The sequence below is a fragment of the Toxorhynchites rutilus genome, chromosome 1 (genome assembly GCF_029784135.1).
Source record: "Toxorhynchites rutilus septentrionalis strain SRP chromosome 1, ASM2978413v1, whole genome shotgun sequence".
Taxonomy (NCBI): Eukaryota; Metazoa; Arthropoda; class Insecta; order Diptera; family Culicidae; genus Toxorhynchites; species Toxorhynchites rutilus.
This window is the reverse complement of record NC_073744.1, coordinates 62,452,257-62,473,330: the sequence shown is the minus strand read 5'-3', so window position 1 is coordinate 62,473,330 and position 21,074 is coordinate 62,452,257. Positions and strand designations below refer to the sequence as shown.

Here is a 21,074-nt window from a genome sequence, read left to right as displayed (position 1 = left end):
AACACACAGTTAAACCTCGCATCGATCGCACCAACCTGAAGAACGTTACCATCAAGGTTGGAAAGGCCCATCTCTGGTCGGTGGACGTGAAGGGAGAACCCGAGCCAGAAATAGTTTGGAGCTGGCGAGATAACATTCCACTAACGGTGTCCGAGAATATCAAGGTTGAAACCGCAAATTACCACACCAATTTCTCGATCAAGGATGCCAAGCGTGCCGATACCGGCAAGTATAAGATAACCGCCAAGAACGCCTCGGGTAAGGACGAGGAGGAGGTCGAGCTGGTGGTGCTGGGTTCGCCTGGTAGATGCCAGGGTAAACTGGAGATCTCAAACGTCACCAAGAAGGGCCTGAAGCTGAAGTGGAGGAAACCTGCCGACGACGGTGGTTGTCCGATCACAGAGTATAAAATCGAGAAGTTGAAGAACAAAAACGGCAAGTGGGTGCGTTGTGGCACCGTTAAGGGTGGTCCAGAAGTTTTGGAGGCCGAGATAACCGGGCTGGATGAAGGTGCTACCTATAAGTTCCGTGTGATTGGTGTCAACTCAGAGGGCGAATCGGAACCACTGGAATCGGACGAGGTTGTTGCTAAGAACCCGTATGACGAACCGTGGAAACCCGGTCAACCGGAGATCGTCGACTACGACAACAAATCTGTCAAACTTAAGTGGGCTCCTCCGAAGTCTGATGGTGGTGCTCCGATCTTGAACTATGTCGTCCAGAAGAAGGAGCGCTTCAAGGAATGGGAAGATGTCGTTGAGGTACCCGGACCTGAGGCTACAATTGAGGACTTGAAGGAGAACACCGAATGGCAGTTCCGTGTCATTGCCGTGAACAAAGCTGGCCGTTCGCCTGAGTCTGAACCAACGAATACGCATAAGGTTAAGCATCGCGCATGTAAGTATACTACTTTCGATTAAGATTATTTCAGAACGTTCAGGAATTATGAATTTACTGTCTGCAGTGAAACCTCGCATCGATCGCACGAACCTCAAACCTATCGTCGTTCGCTCTGGAAAGATGGTACACTACGATGTCAACGTGAAGGGTGAACCGGAGCCGGAGATCACATGGATTGTTAAGGAGAAACATGTCGTGAACGATGACCACTATGAAATTATTAACCAGAATTATAACACGAAGTTCACCATCAAGGAGAGCTTACGTAAACACAGTGGTTTGTACGAGATTCAGGCTAAGAATCAACACGGTATGGACAAAGAAGTGGTCGAAATCACAGTTCTCGCGAGCCCGAGCAAACCGAAGGGACCTTTGGAGGTTAAGGACGTTACCAAGAATGGTTGCAAGCTCAAGTGGAAGAAACCTGACGATGACGGAGGAAAACCAATCACAGCGTATGAGCTTCAAAAGTACGATCAAAAGGTTGGTCGCTGGGTACCGATCGGAAAGGCGCCGGGAGATGCCGAAGAGTTCGACGTCACCGGACTGCAGGAAGGACAGCATTATAAATTCCGTGTTAAAGCTATTAACGAAGAGGGAGAATCTGAACCACTGGAGACAGAAGAATACATTGTGGCAAAAAATCCCTTCGATGTACCAAAGGCTCCGCAGGATTTGGTTATCCACGATTGGGACAATGCCAGTGTTACCCTGCAGTGGAAACGTCCTCTTTCGGATGGTGGAGCTCCGATCACTGGGTACTGCATTGAGAAAAAACTGCGTGGGGACAACAAGTGGGAACCGGCCCTTACCACATTCAGTCCCGAATGCCAAGCAAAGGTTGGTGATTTGCCAGAGAAAAACACCTACCAGTTCCGTGTTAGTGCAATCAATAAGGCCGGAACTGGCGAAGCTTCAGATCCAACTAACTTCCACACTATTAAACATCGTTATCGTAAGTATAGGACTGAGCATTTTCGTTATATTTTACGTACTTTCTGTGAACGGTATATTTAATTTTATGATTGTAATAAACGAACATTTTTGTCAGTAGTTTTCTTCCACAATCGGCAACTCTTACCAACATCGATAAATTGAACACCTTTAGAGGAAGCTGGTTTTCAATTTAATCGATGTGATGAAAACTAAATATCTAAAGATTTGTTCCTTTCCTTGTTTAGTGCGTCCACGTATCGACCGCACCAACCTGGTGCCAATCACCATCAAGGCGGGTCTGTCTGTGCAGTACGACATTGATATCGAGGGTGAGCCAGCACCAACTGTCAAGTGGTTCCATGGCGAGAAGGAAATTGCCACTGATGCGGACTACAAGATCGACAATGTGGATTACAATACAAAGTTTTTCGTTCTGCGTGGACGTCGCAATATGAGCGGAAAGTATACCATTGTTGCCACCAACTCTCAGGGCGAGGATCGTGCCGAGGTTGAAGTAACAATCCTCAGCAAGCCTGGTATGCCACAGGGACCTCTGGAAGCGTCGGATGTACACAAGCATGGCTGCAAGCTGAAGTGGAAGGCACCATTGGACGACGGTGGTATGCCAATCGAAGGTTACGAGATCGAGAAGTTGGATCCACTTACCGGACAATGGATCCCATGTGGTCAAAGCAGCACACCGGAAGCAAACATCGCGGGTCTCCAGGAGGGCAAGCAGTACAAGTTCCGCGTCAAGGCTTTCAATAAGGAAGGTGACAGCGAGCCTCTTGAAATGGAAACCGTTGTTATCGCTAAGGATCCGTACAGTGAACCGAGTAAACCCGGCCGACCCACACCAACCAACTGGAGCAAGGACTTTGTGGAATTGGAATGGGCTAAACCGAAGTCGGACGGAGGTGCTCCAATCACCGAGTACATTATCCAGAAGCGAGACAAAGCAAGCCGCAAGTGGCAGGATGCTGCCGCAGTCAGCGGTGATCGTACCCGTGGTGTCGTGGAAGACGTTGAGGAGGGTCATGAGTACGAGTTCCGTGTGGTTGCAGTCAACAAAGCCGGTCCATCGGAGCCTAGCGACATCTCCGATAGCGTTGTTGCTAAGCCAAGATTCCTGGCACCAAGAATTGATAGGAAGAATTTGGACAAGAAGGTGCTGCGCAGTGGACAGTTGCTTAACGTTGAGGCCAATGTTACCGGCGAACCAGCGCCAAAGGTCACTTGGGAACTTAAGGGTACACCAATTCTCGGCAAGGAGGGTGACCGAGTACGACTGGACAATGAAGATTACAAGACTAATTTGATTATTAGAAATTTGAAACGTTCCGATTCAGGCATTTATAAAGTTACCGCTAAGAACGATTCTGGCACTGATACCGTGGAAATGGAAGTTGTCGTGCTAGCGAAACCATCGAAGTGTATGGGTCCACTGAAGGTGTCCGATGTGACTGCCGAGGGATGTAAACTGGCCTGGCTACCACCCGAGGATGACGGTGGCGAACCGATTCAGGCCTATGTCGTTGAACGCATGGATGTCGACAGTGGTCGCTGGATTCAGGTTTGTGAGTCTCGCTTCCCGGAGGCCGATGTTACCGGACTGCAGGAAGGCAAGGACTACATGTTCCGAGTGAAGGCCGTCAATAGCGAAGGTGAGTCTGAACCACTGGAGACGGACACTAGCGTTCGTGCCAAAAACCCGTACGATGCACCAAGTGCTCCTGGAAAGCCAAAGGCTACCGACTGGTCGAGAAAGCACGTCCACCTGGAATGGACGGAACCATCAAGCGATGGTGGTGCCCCGATTACGAAATACATTATTGAAAAGAAGGACGTTAACAGTACCAAGTGGCAAAAGGCTATGGAAACTGATGGACCAGTCAACAAAGCTAAGGTGTCCGATCTGTTCGAGGGTACTACTTATCAGTTCCGTGTGAAGGCTGTGAACAAGGGTGGCCACAGTCCGTACTCGCCGTTGTCCGATCCAGTTTTGGTCAAGGATCGTTTCGCTCCACCAAGAATCGATCGCTCGACTCTCAAGAATCTGACGCTGAAGGGCGGTCAAACTCTGAAGTTGGACTGCAAGGTTAGTGGCGAACCGGCACCATCCAAATACTGGTTGTTGAACAAGGCACGAGTGGAGAAAGATGATGCAGTGGTTCGTGCAGAATTTGAAGATTACCGCGCCAAACTTACCATCGGAAATGTGACTCGTGCACACAATGGCACTTATGAAATCAAGGCCGAAAACGCTTCCGGATTTGATGAGGTTCAAATCAACATCACTGTTCTCGACAAACCAACCGCTCCCGAGGGCCCGTTGAAGGTATCGAACGTACATAAGGAGGGTTGTTCGTTGAAGTGGAACCCACCGCTAGACGATGGTGGCGTCCCGATCGATCACTATAATGTTGAAAAGTTCGACAAGGAGACCCAGCGCTGGCTTCCGGTTGGACGTACGCCCGATACGCATATGGAAGTCGGAAACTTGGAACCTGGACAAGAATATTTGTTCCGCGTGTCCGCTGTTAACGATGAAGGTGTTTCGGAACCGTTGGCCACCGAGCAGTATATGGTAGCGAAGAATCCGTTCGACGAGCCTGGCAAACCAGGAACACCGGAAGCCTATGACTGGGACAAAAATTACATCGACCTTCGCTGGACGCCACCGATGAGTGATGGAGGCTCTCCGATTACCAAGTATATAGTTGAAAAACGTGAGCACGGAACCGTTAAGTGGATAAAATGTGCGGAAGTCATTGGTAACAAATGCGAGGCTAAGGTGACGGACTTGAACGAGGGTGAAGTTTATGAGTTCAAGGTTCGGGCCGTCAACGAGGCTGGTCCAGGCGTGTGGAGTGACCAGAGCAAACCAATTACTGCTAAACCGAGAAAATGTAAGTCGATTAATTGTCAGCATATTCCCAAGCACTACTCATATCGTAATTATAGTGGCACCAAAGATCGATCGCAGAAATCTGAAGAACCTGAGTGTTGCTATTGGGGAGCCGTTTGGTTTCGATGTTAAGATATCTGGAGAGCCTGCCCCTGATGTCGACTGGACTATCAACGATCGTATGGTTACCGTTACAACGACGCGCACTATTGATAATGTACCGTACAACAGCAAGTTCGTTAACACGAACCCTGATCGTCGTGACTCTGGCAAGTACGTTATTAAGGCCACCAACAAATTCGGCAGTGACCAAGTTGAAATCACTGTTACTGTGAGATGTAAGTATTGTGAAAATGCTGCGTTTATGCGTTGACGTTTCAATTTCGTGTTATCGTAGCAAAACCAAGCATCCCAGAGGGTCCATTGGAAGTCAAGGACATGACCAAGGATAGCTGTCGTCTTGAGTGGCAGAAACCGAAAGATGATGGTGGTGTTCCAATCGATCACTATGTCATCGAAAAATTCGACCCAGATAATGGCATTTGGATGAACGCTGGCAAAACCGACGGACCGATCACTGAAGCCCCAGTTGACGGTTTGATTCCAGGCCATCGTTACAAGTTCCGGGTGAAGGCTGTGAACGCTGAGGGCGAATCAGAACCATTGGAGACTGCTGGAACCGTTGTGGCGAAGGATAGTTTCTGTGAGTAGCTTCATATATGTCGTTTCCAAAACAATACTGATTTCTGGTACTATCAACAGCTGCTCCGGACACTCCAAGTGCTCCCACCGTTGCTGATTGGTCCGAGAATCACGCCGTTCTTAAGTGGCCAGAACCCGACGATGGCGGTAGCCCGATCACCGGCTATATTATCGAGAAGAAGGACAAGTACAGTCCAATCTGGGAGAAGGCCTGTGAAACAACCTCTCCGACGCCAACTGCAACTGTCGGTGGTTTGGTCGAGGGCAACGAGTATCAGTTCCGTGTTATTGCTGTGAACAAGGCCGGTCCATCCGATCCATCGGATGCTAGCCGCACATTTACCGCCAAGCCACGTTTCGCCCCACCGAAAATCGATCGTCGTACCATCCGAGATGTCTCCATTTCGGCTGGATCGATGCTCAAATTCGATGTCAGTGTCGCTGGTGAACCCGCGCCCAAATGTGAGTGGCGAATCAACAAAGCAACCATTCCGAGCGACAAGAGGGTTGAAGTGCTCAACACCGACTACAACTCCAAGTTCATCATGCGCCCAGCCAACCGTGCTGACTCGGGAGATTACGAAATTACTGCAACCAACTCGTCCGGGCGTGATCAGGTTTGTGTCCAGGTCATCGTTACTGATAAACCAACCGCTCCGGAAGGACCACTGCAAGTGTCGGATGTTACCAAGGAAACATGCAAACTCAAGTGGAAACGGCCACGCGACGACGGAGGTTGCGACATCGAGTACTATCAAATTGAACGCTACGACGATGACGTTAAGGCTTGGGTACCACACGCTCGAAGTGTAGAAACCAATGCCGATATCAGTGGGCTGCAGAACGGAAAGAAGTACAAGTTCCGTGTAAGTGCGGTCAATGCCGAGGGCGAGTCGAAACCTCTCGAACAGGTTGGAGATTTCATTGCGAAGAATCCGTTCGACGAACCGTCCGCTCCACGCGACTGCAAGGCTACCGATTGGGGTCCAGACTTTGTCAAACTTGCCTGGCAGCCTCCGGTTAGTGATGGCGGTTCACCGGTCACAGGATATGTTGTGGAAGTTAAGGATAAATATGGTGAATGGGAGCGGAAAATGCAAGTTCCAGCGGATGCAACCAGTGCAACCGTACCCGAACTCATGGAAGGTCAGAAATATGAGTTCCGAGTGCGTGCTGTCAATGACGCGGGTCCCAGCGATCCAAGTAACGCTACTCAACCGATCACCTGTAAGCCGAAAAACCAACCACCGAAGATCGATCGCACGAATTTGATTGACGTTCGTATCAAGGCCGGTAATAATGTGACCTTCGATGTCAAGGTTAGCGGTGAACCGATACCGACTACCAGGTGGTCACTGAACAAGCGCGAACTGAAGCAAAATGAGCGCTTCAAGATTCAGAACTACGACTACAATACCAAGATTATTATACGTTCAGCTACGCGTGGAGAATCGGGTACGTACACCATTGAGGCCGAAAACGAGAATGGTAAGGACACCGCCAACGTGTTCGTTACTGTGCTTGATGTGCCAAGTCCACCGGGAGGACCGCTCAAGGTTGCCGAAATAACCGCCAACGGAGCGGTGCTGGAATGGCGTGCACCAGAAGATGACGGAGGTCTACCGATCGATAACTACATCATTGAGAAACTTGACGAGACCAAGGGAACCTGGGTGTACGCTGGAGATTCCGGTAGCAACAAATGCCAGGCCGAAATTGATGGTCTTATCGAGGGTCACTCGTACAAATTCCGCGTTCGTGCTCAGAACAAGATGGGCAAATCGGAGCCACTGTCGATGGCTAACGCTGTGGTGGCGAAGAATCCATTCCGTGCACCAAGCCGACCGGACAATGTGGTTATCAAGGATTATGACAGAGACTACGTCGAGCTGGAATGGAAGGCTCCAGAAAACGATGGTGGAGCTCCAATTACAGGTTACGTGGTTGAAAAACTCAGCAAGTACTCGGGAGATTGGGAGAAATGTGCCGAAGTGGAGGGAGACAATTGTATTGCCAAGGTGCCGGATCTCATCGAAGGAGCTGCGTATCAGTTCCGTGTGAAGGCAGTCAATCGCGCTGGAGAAGGTGAAGCGAGTCGACCAACCGAATCTCACATTGCTCGCAGCAAGAATCAACCACCCCGAATCGATCGCAACTCGCTGTCCAACGTCAAGATTCGTGCCGGTCTCACGTTCGAGTTTGACGTTCCGGTACAGGGAGAACCCATTCCAGCCAAGGAGTGGTCTCACAAGGACAATATGATCATCAATACCGATCGGGTTAAGGTGGTTTACGAAGATTACCGGACAAAGCTACGCGTTATGGACGTTAAGCGTGGTGATAGTGGAGTTTACACACTGACGGCTAAGAATAAGAATGGTGTTGACATCGCTGATGTTAATGTGACGGTCTTGGACGTTCCAGCTCCACCGGAAGGACCGATTCGTCACGAAAACTTGTCGAAGAATGGCGTCACACTAATGTGGCGTCCTCCAAAGGACGATGGTGGCTCGGAGATTCTGCACTATGTTGTTGAGAAGCTCGATACCGATCAACTCCGGTGGATTCCGGTTGGGGAAACTATCTCCACCAAGATTCGTCCGGATAATTTGATTGAGGGACACTCCTATCAGTTCCGCGTTCGTGCTGTCAACAAGCAGGGCGAATCAATCCCATTGGCTACCTCGCAACCAATCACTGCGAAGGATCCGTACGCTAAGCCCGATAAACCAGGCAAACCAGTGGTCGTTGATTGGAGTGATAACCACGTCAACCTCGAATGGAGCATTCCAAAGAAGGATGGTGGTGCTCCAATCACAAGCTACATCGTTGAGAAGAAACCTCGCTATGGCGATTGGAAGTTTGCTGGTGAGTTCACAGAGCTGTACAAACCATCGGCGAAAATAGCCGATTTGACCAAGGATGAAGAGTACGAGTTCCGTGTTTGTGCCGTCAACAAGGCGGGAGTTAGTGATCCCAGCGAATCGTCCGACCCGGTCGTATGCAAGTCTCGATTCGTGCCTCCACACTTCGACAAGAATGCACTGAAGGATTTGATTGTCCCGGTGGGCAAGAAGATCGCTTATAACGTCAGCGTTGAGGCCTCTCCAAATGTTACCGCCACGTGGAAGCGTGATGGTGTTGTAATCCCTGAATCGCAACGCGTTATTCGTGAAGCTTTCAACAATGAAATTTCGTTGGAGATTCCATTCTCGGTTCGTGAAGATAGCGGAATGTACACGCTGATCGTGAAAAACGAATGCGGCGAATACTCGGCCTCTGGTCATGTTACTGTTTTGGATAAACCGTCACCACCGGAAGGCCCGCTTAGAATTAGCAACATCACAACCGAGGGTTGCCGTCTGGAATGGAAACTGCCCAAGGATGATGGTGGTAGTCCGATCACTCACTATGTCATCGAGAAGATGGATATGTCTCGTGGCACATGGTCTGCGGCTGGAATGAGTACTTCTCTGATCAACGAAATTTCACGCTTAATTCATAACAAGCGCTACTCGTTCAGAGTGAAGGCGGTGAACGAGATCGGCGAATCGGAAGCCCTGGAATCGTCTCATCCGATTATCGCGAAGAATGATTTCGAAGAACCATCGCAGCCCCCGAAACCACAGGTTGTCGATTGGGACGCCAACTCGGTTAGCTTGGAGTGGAACGCACCGAAATCGGACGGTGGTGCACCAATCACCGAATATATCGTTCAGAAGAAGGAGAAAGACAGCCCATACTGGAGTACTGCTGGTCGTGTACCTGGAATCCAGCGTAACCTCAAAGTACCAGATTTGGCCACCGAAACCGAATGGGAGTTCCGCGTTATTGCTGTGAACGCTGCCGGCGAATCAGAGCCATCCGATGCTTCGGATGCTGTTCTTACCCGATCCAGGTTTGTGGCGCCGAAGATCATTACGCCGCTGCACGATATGGTTGTCAAGGCTGGACTCATTTTCCATTTGGATGTGAACTTCACCGGAGAACCAGTGCCGGAAGTTACCTGGACACTGAACGGCAAACCCGTGGAAACCGATAAACGCACGACATTGACCGCTGTTGGACATCATACGATTGTTCATACAGTTAACTGCAATCGTGGTGATTCTGGTGATTACAAACTGGTCATCAGCAACTCAAGCGGTTCGGATGAGGGAAGCTTGCATTTGACTGTTCTCGACCGTCCGGATCCACCGGAGGGACCAATGAACTATGAAGAAATCACAGAGAAGAGTGTTACAATCTCGTGGAAGCCACCGAAGGACAATGGTGGCTCTGAACTCACCGGATACGTTGTGGAGAAGAAAGATCTTACTCATGGAGGCGGCTGGGTTCCAGCGGTTGCTTATGTGAGCCCGAAATATACTCACACCGTCGTGCCACGCTTGAACAAGGGTAACAAATACGAGTTCCGTGTAATGGCCGAGAATCTCCAGGGACGTTCCGATGGACTGCCCAGCAAACATCCAGTTGTTGCCAAGGATCAATTCGTACTTCCTGGACCACCAACCAAACCGGACTTCATTGACAGTAACTATGATCAAATCACGCTCAGCTGGAAACCACCAATCAGCGATGGCGGCTCCAGAATCACTGGATACAACATTGAGCGTCGTGATGTTGCCACCGGTCGATGGATCAAGGCTAACAAACATCCAGTACCGAACATTGAGTTCACTGATACTGGCGTTATCAAGGGACATCAGTATGACTACCGGGTGTCGGCTGTCAATGCTGCTGGCCAAGGCAATCCTAGCGACGTATCCAACAAATGCTGGGCTAGACCAATGCAGCAAGCTCCCGCGCTCAACATGGACGGCTTTGCCAAGAGAACCATCAAAGTACGTGCTGGTGAACCGATCATCATCACTATTCCTCTGGTTGGAGCTCCTGTTCCGACTGTGGAATGGTTCCGCAATGGAGTTAAAGTACCGGAGACTTCACGTATCTCGGTTGACACCAACAGTGAACGAACCGTGTTCCGTGTGGAGAAGAGCGATCGTAATGATTCGGATACATACAAGATTAAGGCTTCCAACCAGTACGGTGAGGACGTGAAAGAGTTTGAAGTCATCGTCGTTGATAGACCGCAGCCACCGAGAAATGTGTTCGCTCTGGAAACTACCCAAGATACCGTCACCCTTAACTGGGATCCACCGAAGGATGATGGCGGTTCGGAAATAACCGGATACAGTATTGAGTACAAGGAGTTCCCGTCGGACAACTGGAAGATGGTTTATGGATCTGTTCCTCGTTGCTCGCACACTATCAAACATTTGACCGAGAACCACGAATACATCTTCCGTGTTCGTGCCGAAAACATCTATGGTGCTTCGGAACCAACCGAAAGCAAAACCATTTCGCCGAAGAACCCAGATCCACCGGAGACTGTAGACAAGCCGACCATCGACGATTACACACCAAGTTCGTGTACAATCTCCTGGAAGGCACCACGCGTGCAAACCCGACCCATCACCGGTTACATCGTCGAGAAGCGTGAGCGTGGCTCTGGAGAATGGACCCAAGTTAACAACTATCCCACCGTCAACCTTACGCATACGATTCCCGATCTGGTGGAAGGCTTCCGTTACGAGTTCCGTGTCAAGAGTGTCAACGATGTAGGTGTTGGAAAGCCAAGTGAACCGACAGATCCAATAACTGCCCAGTACCAGCGCAAACGTCCAAATCAACCGGATCCACCATCGATCGACAAAATCACTCGCAGCAGTGTCACACTTTCGTGGCGTACCCTGCGCAGGGACGCAAAGGAAAAGATCAAGGGATATATTGTACAATACCGTATCAAGGACGCCGAGAAGTGGCTAGATGCTAATACGATGGCCGATCTGATTTCCGACCAGTCGTATCGTGTCGATAATCTGGAGGAGAACAAAGAGTATCAGTTCCGTCTGATTGCCGTGAACGATATTGGTTCGTCCGATCCATCCCGTCCCAGCATTAACGTTATCCTGCAAGAACAACCCAACAAGCCAATGATGGATCTTCGCAATGTTCGCGATATCACCGTTAGAGCTGGTGATGATTTCAATATTCATGTTCCATACGTCGCTTTCCCGAAACCGCTTGCCAGTTGGCTCGCCAACGACGAACAGCTTGATGATGGTGATGCTCGTATTCACAGACAACTCACAGATGAAGCCGCTAGTATTGTGGTCACAAACAGCAAGCGTTCCGACTCTAAGCAGTACCGCTTGATGTTGAAGAATCCATCGGGATGTGATATCGCCTGCTGCAATGTTAAGGTTTTGGACCGACCAGCGAAGCCTGAAAATATTGGGGTTGAATCGTACGGAGGTGAACATCTGATCCTATGCTGGAACCCACCGTTGGATGATGGTGGTTCTCCGGTTACAAACTACGTTATCGAGAAGAAGGACAAGAGTTCTACGAGCTGGACGAAGGTCAGCAGCTACTGCACCGCTACATTCCTCAAGATCAGAAACTTGCGCATCAACCAGCTGTATGACTTCCGAGTGTACGCTGAAAACAAATACGGACTTTCCGAACCAGCACAGGCTGATTCGATTGTGGCCAGACATCCGTTCGATGTGCCAACTCAGCCAGGAACGCCCACACACGTGGAAACCACCGAGGACTCTATCACCATCACATGGGCGAAGCCGGCAAGCAATGGTGGATCGCCAATCACCCATTACGTTGTCGAGAAGCGTTTGGCTTCCGAAGGAGGCTGGTCGAAGGTGCAGCAAGGAACTCTCAGAGATTTGGTTTGCAAAGTGTCGGGACTCACCGACAACCGCGAGTACTGCTTCCGTGTTGCGGCTGTTAACGCCGCAGGCCAAAGTTCATTCAGCTCGCCGTCGGATCCGATCATGGTCACAGCCGCATTCAGTGCTCCCAAAATCACGTCTGACATTGGAATGCGCGACATTCTCGTCATTGCGAGAGATCCGTTCAAGATCATCGTTCCATTCAGCGCTACTCCGAGACCGGATGCCTTCTGGTTGGTCAACGGAAACGAAGTCTCCAGAAATGAACGAATCGAGCTACCTGTCACCGATACCGAAGCTGTCTTTAAAAACGATTCTGCTAAGCGATTGGATAGCGGAAGCTATACCATCCATTTGGTCAACTGTATTGGAAAGGACACTGCTTCATGTCGTGTATTGGTTGTCGATAAACCAACGCCACCAATTGGTCCTCTTGAAGTCACCGAAATCACCCCAGAATCTTGCACTCTCTCGTGGAAGGTTCCACAGGATGATGGCGGTAGCCCAATAACGAACTACATTGTTGAACGCTATGAACCTCTCGGATACTGGACGAAGGCCAGTAGTTTTGTACGCAACACGCACTATGACAACATGGGTATGGAAGCGAACAAACCGTACAACTTCAGAGTACGCGCTGAGAACCAGTACGGTGTCAGTGATCCCCTGATTCTGGAGGAACCAATCATTGCGCGCTATCCATTCACAGTTCCGGATCCACCGAATCCACCCCGTGTTACCGATTGGGACTCAAACTATGTCACCGTCACATGGGAACGCCCGCTTATGGACGGTGGATCACGCATTCAAGGCTATCGCTTCGAGTACAGAGATGTTTCGGATAGCTCCTGGATTGTGTGTAACTTCCTGATCAAGGACAATACCTATCAAGTGTACAACTTGTTGCCCGGTCGTGAGTATGAATTCCGTGTTCGTGCTCAGAATGCTGCCGGTGTAAGCAAGCCTTCCGCTTCGTCCAAGAAGTTCAAGATTCACAGCAAGATTACAGCCCCAACTGCTCCGGGAGCCCCGGCAATCGTTAAGGTTGGCAAGAGCTTCGTTGATCTCAGCTGGACCCCACCGGCCAGTGATGGTGGCTCGAGAATCATCGGTTACTACGTCGAACGTCGGGATATTGGAGGAGCTCGCTGGGTCAAGTGTAACGAGACCAACATCCCAGTCACCGAACTCACTGTCTCGAATCTCATCGAGGGAGGAGTGTACGAGTTCCGTGTCTATGCTGTCAATAATTACGGAATTTCTCCACCATCTGCTGAAACTCGCTCGGTCAGAATTGGCGAACAGCTGGATACCGAGAAGCCTGAATGGGTGCAGAGGTTGAAGTTCAACCTGGTCCCACTTGGAAAATCGGTACAGTTGACTTGCGAAGCCCACGGAAAGCCAGAACCGACCTGCAGATGGTTGCGCAACGGAAAGGAAATCACCCATGGCGGACAATATGCCCTGGAGAGCAAGAATGGTGTATTCTCGTTGCACATTTCCAATGTGACCTACCGAGACGAGGGTGACTACACTTGTGAGGCACTCAACTTTGTGGGTGTGATCCATACTACCGCAGCGGTGAAGATCGGAGTGCCACCGAAGCTTGTCAATATTCCATCGGATGTGTATCTGGTCAAGGGAGACAATGCCAAGATCAAGCTTGGATTCAGTGGGGATCAGCCAATGGAGGTTAACATTTCGAAGGATCGTGAGAAGCTTATCGAAACTGAGCACATCAAATACACCGTGTTCGATGACTACGCGGTTATCTACATCCGCGATGTGGAGGACAGGGATAGAGGAGTATATTTGGTCAACTTCAAGAACGACAGTGGAAGTGTGTCTTGCAACGTAAATGTACATGTTACTGGACTGCCTGGACCACCAACGGGACCCCTACTTATCAGCCATGTTACGAAGAATATGTGCACCGTGTCGTGGAAACCACCAACCCGTGACGGTGGCCGGAAGGTTTCTCACTATGTTGTTGAGCGTCGTGATATCAAGTCGCAGCATTGGCTAATTGTTGCCAATTACGTCAAGGAATGCCAGCTGATTATAAAGGGACTGATCGAGTTCTCAGAATATCTATTCCGAGTTTCTGCAGTCAATGAGAACGGAATGGGTCCGGCCCTGGAAGGAGCTGATGCAATCAAGGCTCGTGGTCCGTACGATCTGCCGTCTCCTCCTGGTATTCCAATCATCCACGAAGTGGGAGGCGATTTCGTCAATCTGGAATGGGACAAACCATGGTCGGATGGAGGATCTCGTATTCTGGGCTACTGGATCGAGAAGCGCGAACAGGGTAGCGAAACCTGGCAGCGTGTCAATACAGTTTCATGCTCGATCTGCACCATCAACTGTACAAATCTGGTTGAAGGACGCTTCTATGAATTCCGCGTGGCGGCCCAGAATGAGGTGGGTGTTTCTGAGTTCTCGAAGGCTTCACAGCTGGTGAGGGCCGAGGATCCAGATGTATGCAAACCACCAGAGGTTGTGAAACCACTAAATACACTGACATGCGTTCAGAACCGAAGCGTTGAGTTCGTTTGTAAGATCACCGGTGTGCCTCGTCCCAAGATCACCTGGCATAAGGGAGCTCGTGAAATTTGCTCTGGATCACGGTATCACATGTACAGCGATGGAGATACGCACCATCTGGCGATCAACGACGTGTTCGGTGAGGATGCCGACGAGTACACTTGCCGTGCCGTCAACAAGGGAGGAATCAAATCCACGAAGGCTTCGCTCGTCATCAAATCTCCACCGAAGCTCAACGTTCCACCACGTTTCCGCGACACTGCCTTCTTCGATAACGGAGAGAACATTGAAATCAAGATTCCGTTCACTGGATTCCCCAAACCACGTTGCCACTGGAATCTCAAGGGCGAACAGATCGAATCCGGTATCCATTATCACATTGAAACTCGCGAACGACACACCGTGCTTACCATCCGCGATGGATCTCAGTTCGACTCCGGCACTTACACCATCACTATCGAGAACGAACTTGGACAGGACACTGCAGATATTAGCATCCAAATTAGCGATCGCCCGGATAGACCGAAGAATCTCACCGTCGACCAGATCGGACTGGATCATGTCACTCTCAGCTGGCTGCCACCTTCCTGGGACGGAGGCGCAAGCATTACAAACTACATTGTCGAGAAACGTGAAGTTCCACTGTCGACCTGGATTCGCGCTGGTACTACCCGCTTCAATCAGCTCATCATTCCACACCTGTCGCCTGGTCATCAGTATGAGTTCCGAGTGTTCGCTGAGAATGTGTACGGTCGATCCGATCCATCGGATCAAACAGAGTTGGTTAGTCTGAAGGATCTGGGCATCAAACAGGTCAAGCGTGTGAAGTACGAGCTGGATGAGAACGGCAAACCGAAGCGCCAGGGTAAGCGTGAACCGATCGGCGATTATGACACGTACGTGTTCGATATCTACTCCAAGTATGTTCCGAAACCGGTGGAGATTTCCAACAAGAGCGTTTACGATCAGTACGAAATTCTGGAAGAGATCGGTACCGGAGCTTTCGGTGTGGTCCACCGATGCCGTGAGCGTAAGACCGGCAATGTGTTTGCTGCGAAGTTCATTCCGGTATCAACAAATTCAGAGCGTGATCTGATCCGTAAGGAGATCGATATCATGAATCAACTACACCACCGCAAGTTGATCCATTTGCACGATGCCTTCGAAGATGACGACGAGTTTGTGCTGATTTACGAATTCCTGTCCGGTGGTGAGCTGTTTGAACGCATCACCACGGAAGGCTACCGCATGTGTGAACAGGAGATCATCGAGTACATGAAGCAGATTTGTGAAGCTGTGAAGTACATGCACGAGAAGAACATCATCCATCTGGACATTAAGCCGGAGAATGTGATGTGCCAGACGAGGAATAGCAATCAGGTGAAACTGATCGATTTCGGACTGGCCACCCGCCTTAATCCGAATGAAATGGTGAAGATTTCGACCGGAACAGCTGAATTTGCTGCACCAGAAATTGTCGAACGCGAACCGGTTGGTTTCTACACGGATATGTGGGCAGTTGGTGTGTTGGCCTATGTACTGATCAGTGGTCTGTCGCCGTTTGCCGGAGAAACCGACATCGACACCTTGAAGAATATCAAGCAAGGTACCTGGGAGTTCGATGAAGTCGCATTCAAGGACGTATCGGAAGAATGTAAGGACTTTATTCGGCGTTTGCTGATTAGGAACACGGACAAACGTATGACCGCTCACGAGTGCCTGATACACGCTTGGTTGAGCGATTCCTATAATAGCTCGACGTCTTTAATCTCGATTGAGCGATACAAAACTATACGCGATCACATCCGCAGAAAGTACGACGACTGGGCATCATTCGTTCTGCCGCTGGGTAGATTATCGGAGTACTCCGCGCTACGGAAACTGCTTGTCACCAAGTACAAGATTCATGAAACATCGTTCGATCGCCGGCAGGCCGCTCCACGGTTTGTCATTCGTCCACAGTCCGCGTTCTGCTACGAAGGCCAGAGCTGCAAATTCTACTGCCGTGTTATTGGTGTGGCAACTCCTGTTGTAACGTGGTATCACAACAATCAAGAACTCAAGCAATCGGTCAAATTCATGAAGCGTTATGCCGGTGATGACTACTACTTCATCATCAACCGAGTCAAGTTGGATGACCGCGGCGAGTATATCATCCGTGCCGAGAACCATTACGGCGCTCGCGAGGAGGTTATCTTCCTCAACGTTCACCCAATGTCCAAACAAATCCCCGTGTACAAACCGGAGACCTTCACTATCAGAAAGCGAGAACCAAGCCCACGTCCATTGTGGCAAGAGGAATCCGATGCTGCTCCAGTTTTCACGTTCGCTTTGCGTCCACGTGTAATGCAGTGCCGAGATGTCTGCAAGCTGCTCTGCTGTGTCAGTGGAAAACCAGTGCCCACTGTGAAGTGGTTCAAGAACGGACGCGAGCTTAGCCGATTCGAGTACGCCATGACTCATACCGATGGCGTTGTGACGATGGAGATTATCGACACCAAGATCGCGGACTCCGGCGAGTACAAGTGCGTTGCGGTTAATCCTCTCGGCAAAGCGGAAACAAGCTGCGTTGTGATTGTTGAAGATCGTCGCCACCATACGATTGAGCCGACGGCGGAAGGAAGGAAACTTTCGATCAAGCGGCCTGAAATTAAGGCCCCAGCCTCGAAACAACTTGGACCACCAGATGCCCGTTCCCGTCAATCAACTCGTGAATTAATGCGTAAGTTGAAGTTGGTGTTTTGCTCACGCCCTAGAAAATAACAGAATGGTTCTTTATTCAATAACAGCCCTGCAATCGGACAGCTTGATGCATCCACCAGAGTTCACCGCGAAACTTAAGGACGTCCTAGCTTCCGACGGCGAACCACTGCAACTCAACTGCCATGTCAGCGGTGACCCGCTGCCACAGATCACGTGGACCAAAAATGGCAAGAAACTGACATCCTCAGCTGTAATCGACATCAAGTACAAATCTGGAATTGCTAGCCTCCGAATCAATGAACTGTTCCCAGAGGACTCCGGTACCTATGTGTGTACGGCAAAGAATTCCATGGGAGAAACCTCGACACAGTGTGTGCTGGATGTTAAGAGTAAGACGCAACCGATCTCAACGAGTTTACCCTGAATCATCCCATTCTATTTCTTCCACAGAGGGACCTGGTTCAACGGCTCGGCCCGCGGAGAAGAAGGGCGGTATGATCAAGGCCCCGGTCATCAACAAGCACGCCGAGTCCGGCTACTACAAGGACGGCTCGGAAATAACGATCACCTGCAACATCACCTGTCCGGATCAATTCAATGTGATCTGGCTGCACGACAATCGCGAAATAAAGAACACGCCCGACTTCGAGTATCTGAACGATGGCGACAAGTACTCGCTACATATCCCCGAAATCTTCCCGGAGGACGCCGGCACGTACACGTGCGAGGCGTTCAACAAGGGTGGAGAGAGTTTCAGTTCCTGCACGATCACCGTGCTGTCTCAGTCCGACCAGAAGGAAAATCCGATCTTCGCCAAGTTCCCGGCCTCTCTGAGCGTGTTGGATGGGGCGAAGGCCGTGTTCAGCTGTGAAACGTACGACACCCCGACCAAGCTGGAGTGGTACAAGGACGGCGAACCAATCAACGAGTCCTCCAACCGATATCGGTTCGTGAAGAAGGACAACAAGTACACCTTCACCGTTGCCAAGTGCTCGTTCGAGGATATCGGCCAGTACCAGGTGCGGGTGGTGACACGCCACGGTGACGCACTCGCTTCCTTCTCGGTCAATGTTAGTGCGTAGAGAGAGAGAGCGCATCACGCTCGTCCTAGTTAGGTAGAAGCAAGCTCACAATTTCTAGTTTCTGCAAGAAATGTTTTCTTCTCTGGTATTTTTAGGTTATTTTTGTACTTCTAGCTCGAAACGATAAAGCTGAACCAATCAATTTGTGTAATTTTTGTAAAGTATTATTTATTTCTCGACTACTGAGCAGAGCGTAAGGTGCAAGCATTGATTTTTTTAACTGTTGATATAAAACGTCGAAAACCCATAAAAATAATAATAAAGAGCGAAAATGTTAGTTAATTAACACGGTGGTTTTATTTCCAATTAACTTTGAGTTATTAGTTTCATGGATACATCTTATGGATGTACCCTGGTTTCTGAACAGAGTAAAAAAATGGATGTTATATCAATGATCTAACCGTAAGGTGGACGTAGGACTATCGTTGGCTTAGTAATCGTTTGTTTGCATTGATTGAAGCAAACAATTTCCGATTTCGATTGAATTCACCATATATACTTCGTTACAAATCAATTGAATGAATAGGTCATACAACTCGTTAGCATGTTACGTATAGCATGATACATTGATCATTTCATTTCATTCACATTCACTTCCAGATTATGTTAACGGAAGAATGGTCAAACGATCATTATATTTTACGTATTTCTCGAATCACGAATTTTCTTGATTTGATGAACTTCTGGCACTCGAATTAGTTTTTGACATGCACGTTAAACACATATGATTTATTGCTCTACCAAGTAATTAACAAGTTTTACCATTTTTGTTATTTTTTGACGTGGGACTACGTCTAACCGGTGTATATGGGCGGTAAAATGAAAACCCAAACACAGAACATGCAGGGAAAAATAAAAGATTTCGAATGCTTATAACTCGAACATTTCTTACATGATCGGAAGGATGTTTGCATCAATTGATAGGGAATATTTCCACGCTTCTATCGCAATTAATAAAATGTTGTTTTTCATTAGATAAACAATTGAATAACTGTAAAATGTTACGCGTTATCTACACGCCCTAACCTACTCGTTTTGGTTGGCCCGATTTACGGTTTCTCCAACACAGTCATCAAAACCAAGCAGTCTTGGGGAAATCGGCATTGCAAGTACATGGAAGTAGGGGGACTTCTGTTCTCACCGAAAAATGTTCCCTAACACAGACTTCAAAACCATGCAGCGTTGGAGAAATCGGCATTGCATGAATGAACTGAAAAAGTTTCAAATCTCTACAATCAAAAACCATACCAAACCAAACCATTGCAGAAACATGCCGACTGAAATGTGTTTCCCCAACAGCGATTTCAAAACCAAGGTGCCTGCTGGAAATCGACATTGCAAATTCATGCAAGTCGGGGGTATTTTTGTTCCCACTGAGATGTGTTTCCCCAACACAGACTTCTGAACCAAGGTGTCTGGGGAAATCGGCATTGCAAACAAATGAAAGTAGGAAGAGCATTTGTTCCCACCGAAATATGTTCCCTAACAGACATTTCAAAACCAAGGTGCCTGGAGGAAATTGACATTGCAAATTCATGCAGGCTGGAGATAATTTTTTTCCGACTGACAAATAAATGCAAACTGCGAGTACTTTTATACTCGCTTGCCTTTGAGTAGACTAGAATATGTTTCCCTAACACGATCTTCTAAACTTAGGAACCTGAAAAAGTCGTGCAGACGCTAGATGCTAGATGAACTTTTAAGTTCCAAGCAATTGCTAGGCTAAGGTTCCACGTCAACCTTGTGGTTATATCATAGATATAATCCACCCATTTTTTCTACTTCCTTACATGACTTCTTTGAAGGGTCCAAATATGCGATGACAAAAATAAAAGCCTTCCCCTTAAAAATAATATTAAAACCATTCAAAACCTTTGAGTAACCCCTCGTTTAGTGCACCCGTGGCCGAGTGGTTAGCGTCATAACTAACATGCCGGGTGTTCGGGTTCGACTCCCGTTCTGGTCGGGGGAATTTTTCGTCAAAGAAATTTCCTCCGACTTGCACTGTGATCACGCGTATTCTAGAGCTTGCCACTCAGAATGCATTCAAGGCGTGTTATTTTGGCATAGAAATCTTAACTAAGTACTAATAAAAATAACGCAAGTAATACTACGTTGAGACGGCGAAGTTCCTCTAGGAACGTTAGTGCCATTGAAGAAGAAGAAGAACCCCTCGTTTCCACATGTTGTGACAACAAGGGCTGTGCGATATTATTTAAAACCTTTGAGTTATTCAGTTGACGTTATATAAACAAACTATTGTTTACGTTGGCACATAAAAACCGATCGTTGATGTCTACACAAAGAGTTTCCAACAAAATCAAAATGGGTGGAAAGAAAATTAGCATGCAAGTTAGCATGAAGAAATCTTGTTGTTCAGGACCATTTGCAGCAGATTTCACAGCGGAAGATTGCAAGGGAGTTCGGAATAAGCCGCGGAGCAGTCCATGAAATTGTGCGCAAGCACAAAGTTTACTGTTCGTTTGCTGACAGATCCGAAAGAGGCTCATTACGGTTTCACAAAAAAAACACGTCCGTTTATCAGCA

The 21,074-nt window shown here is 48.8% G+C and overlaps 1 protein-coding gene across 3 annotated transcripts in view; it reads left to right on the top strand.

Annotated features, from left to right (window-relative positions):
* LOC129763140 (twitchin) overlaps nt 1–18,813 on the top strand; it is an 85,161-nt gene extending 66,348 nt beyond the window's left edge. For all 3 annotated transcript variants that reach the window (XM_055761941.1, XM_055761940.1, XM_055761939.1), the window contains 8 exons: nt 10–897; nt 965–1,855; nt 2,082–4,745; nt 4,801–5,082; nt 5,142–5,447; nt 5,507–17,464; nt 17,532–17,834; nt 17,896–18,813. In XM_055761941.1, the coding sequence (XP_055617916.1) occupies nt 10–897; nt 965–1,855; nt 2,082–4,745; nt 4,801–5,082; nt 5,142–5,447; nt 5,507–17,464; nt 17,532–17,834; nt 17,896–18,527 (17,924 nt within the window). In that variant the 3' untranslated portion in view covers nt 18,528–18,813. The remainder of the gene's footprint in view (nt 1–9; nt 898–964; nt 1,856–2,081; nt 4,746–4,800; nt 5,083–5,141; nt 5,448–5,506; nt 17,465–17,531; nt 17,835–17,895) is intronic.
* Nucleotides 18,814–21,074: the final 2,261 nt, after the last annotated feature.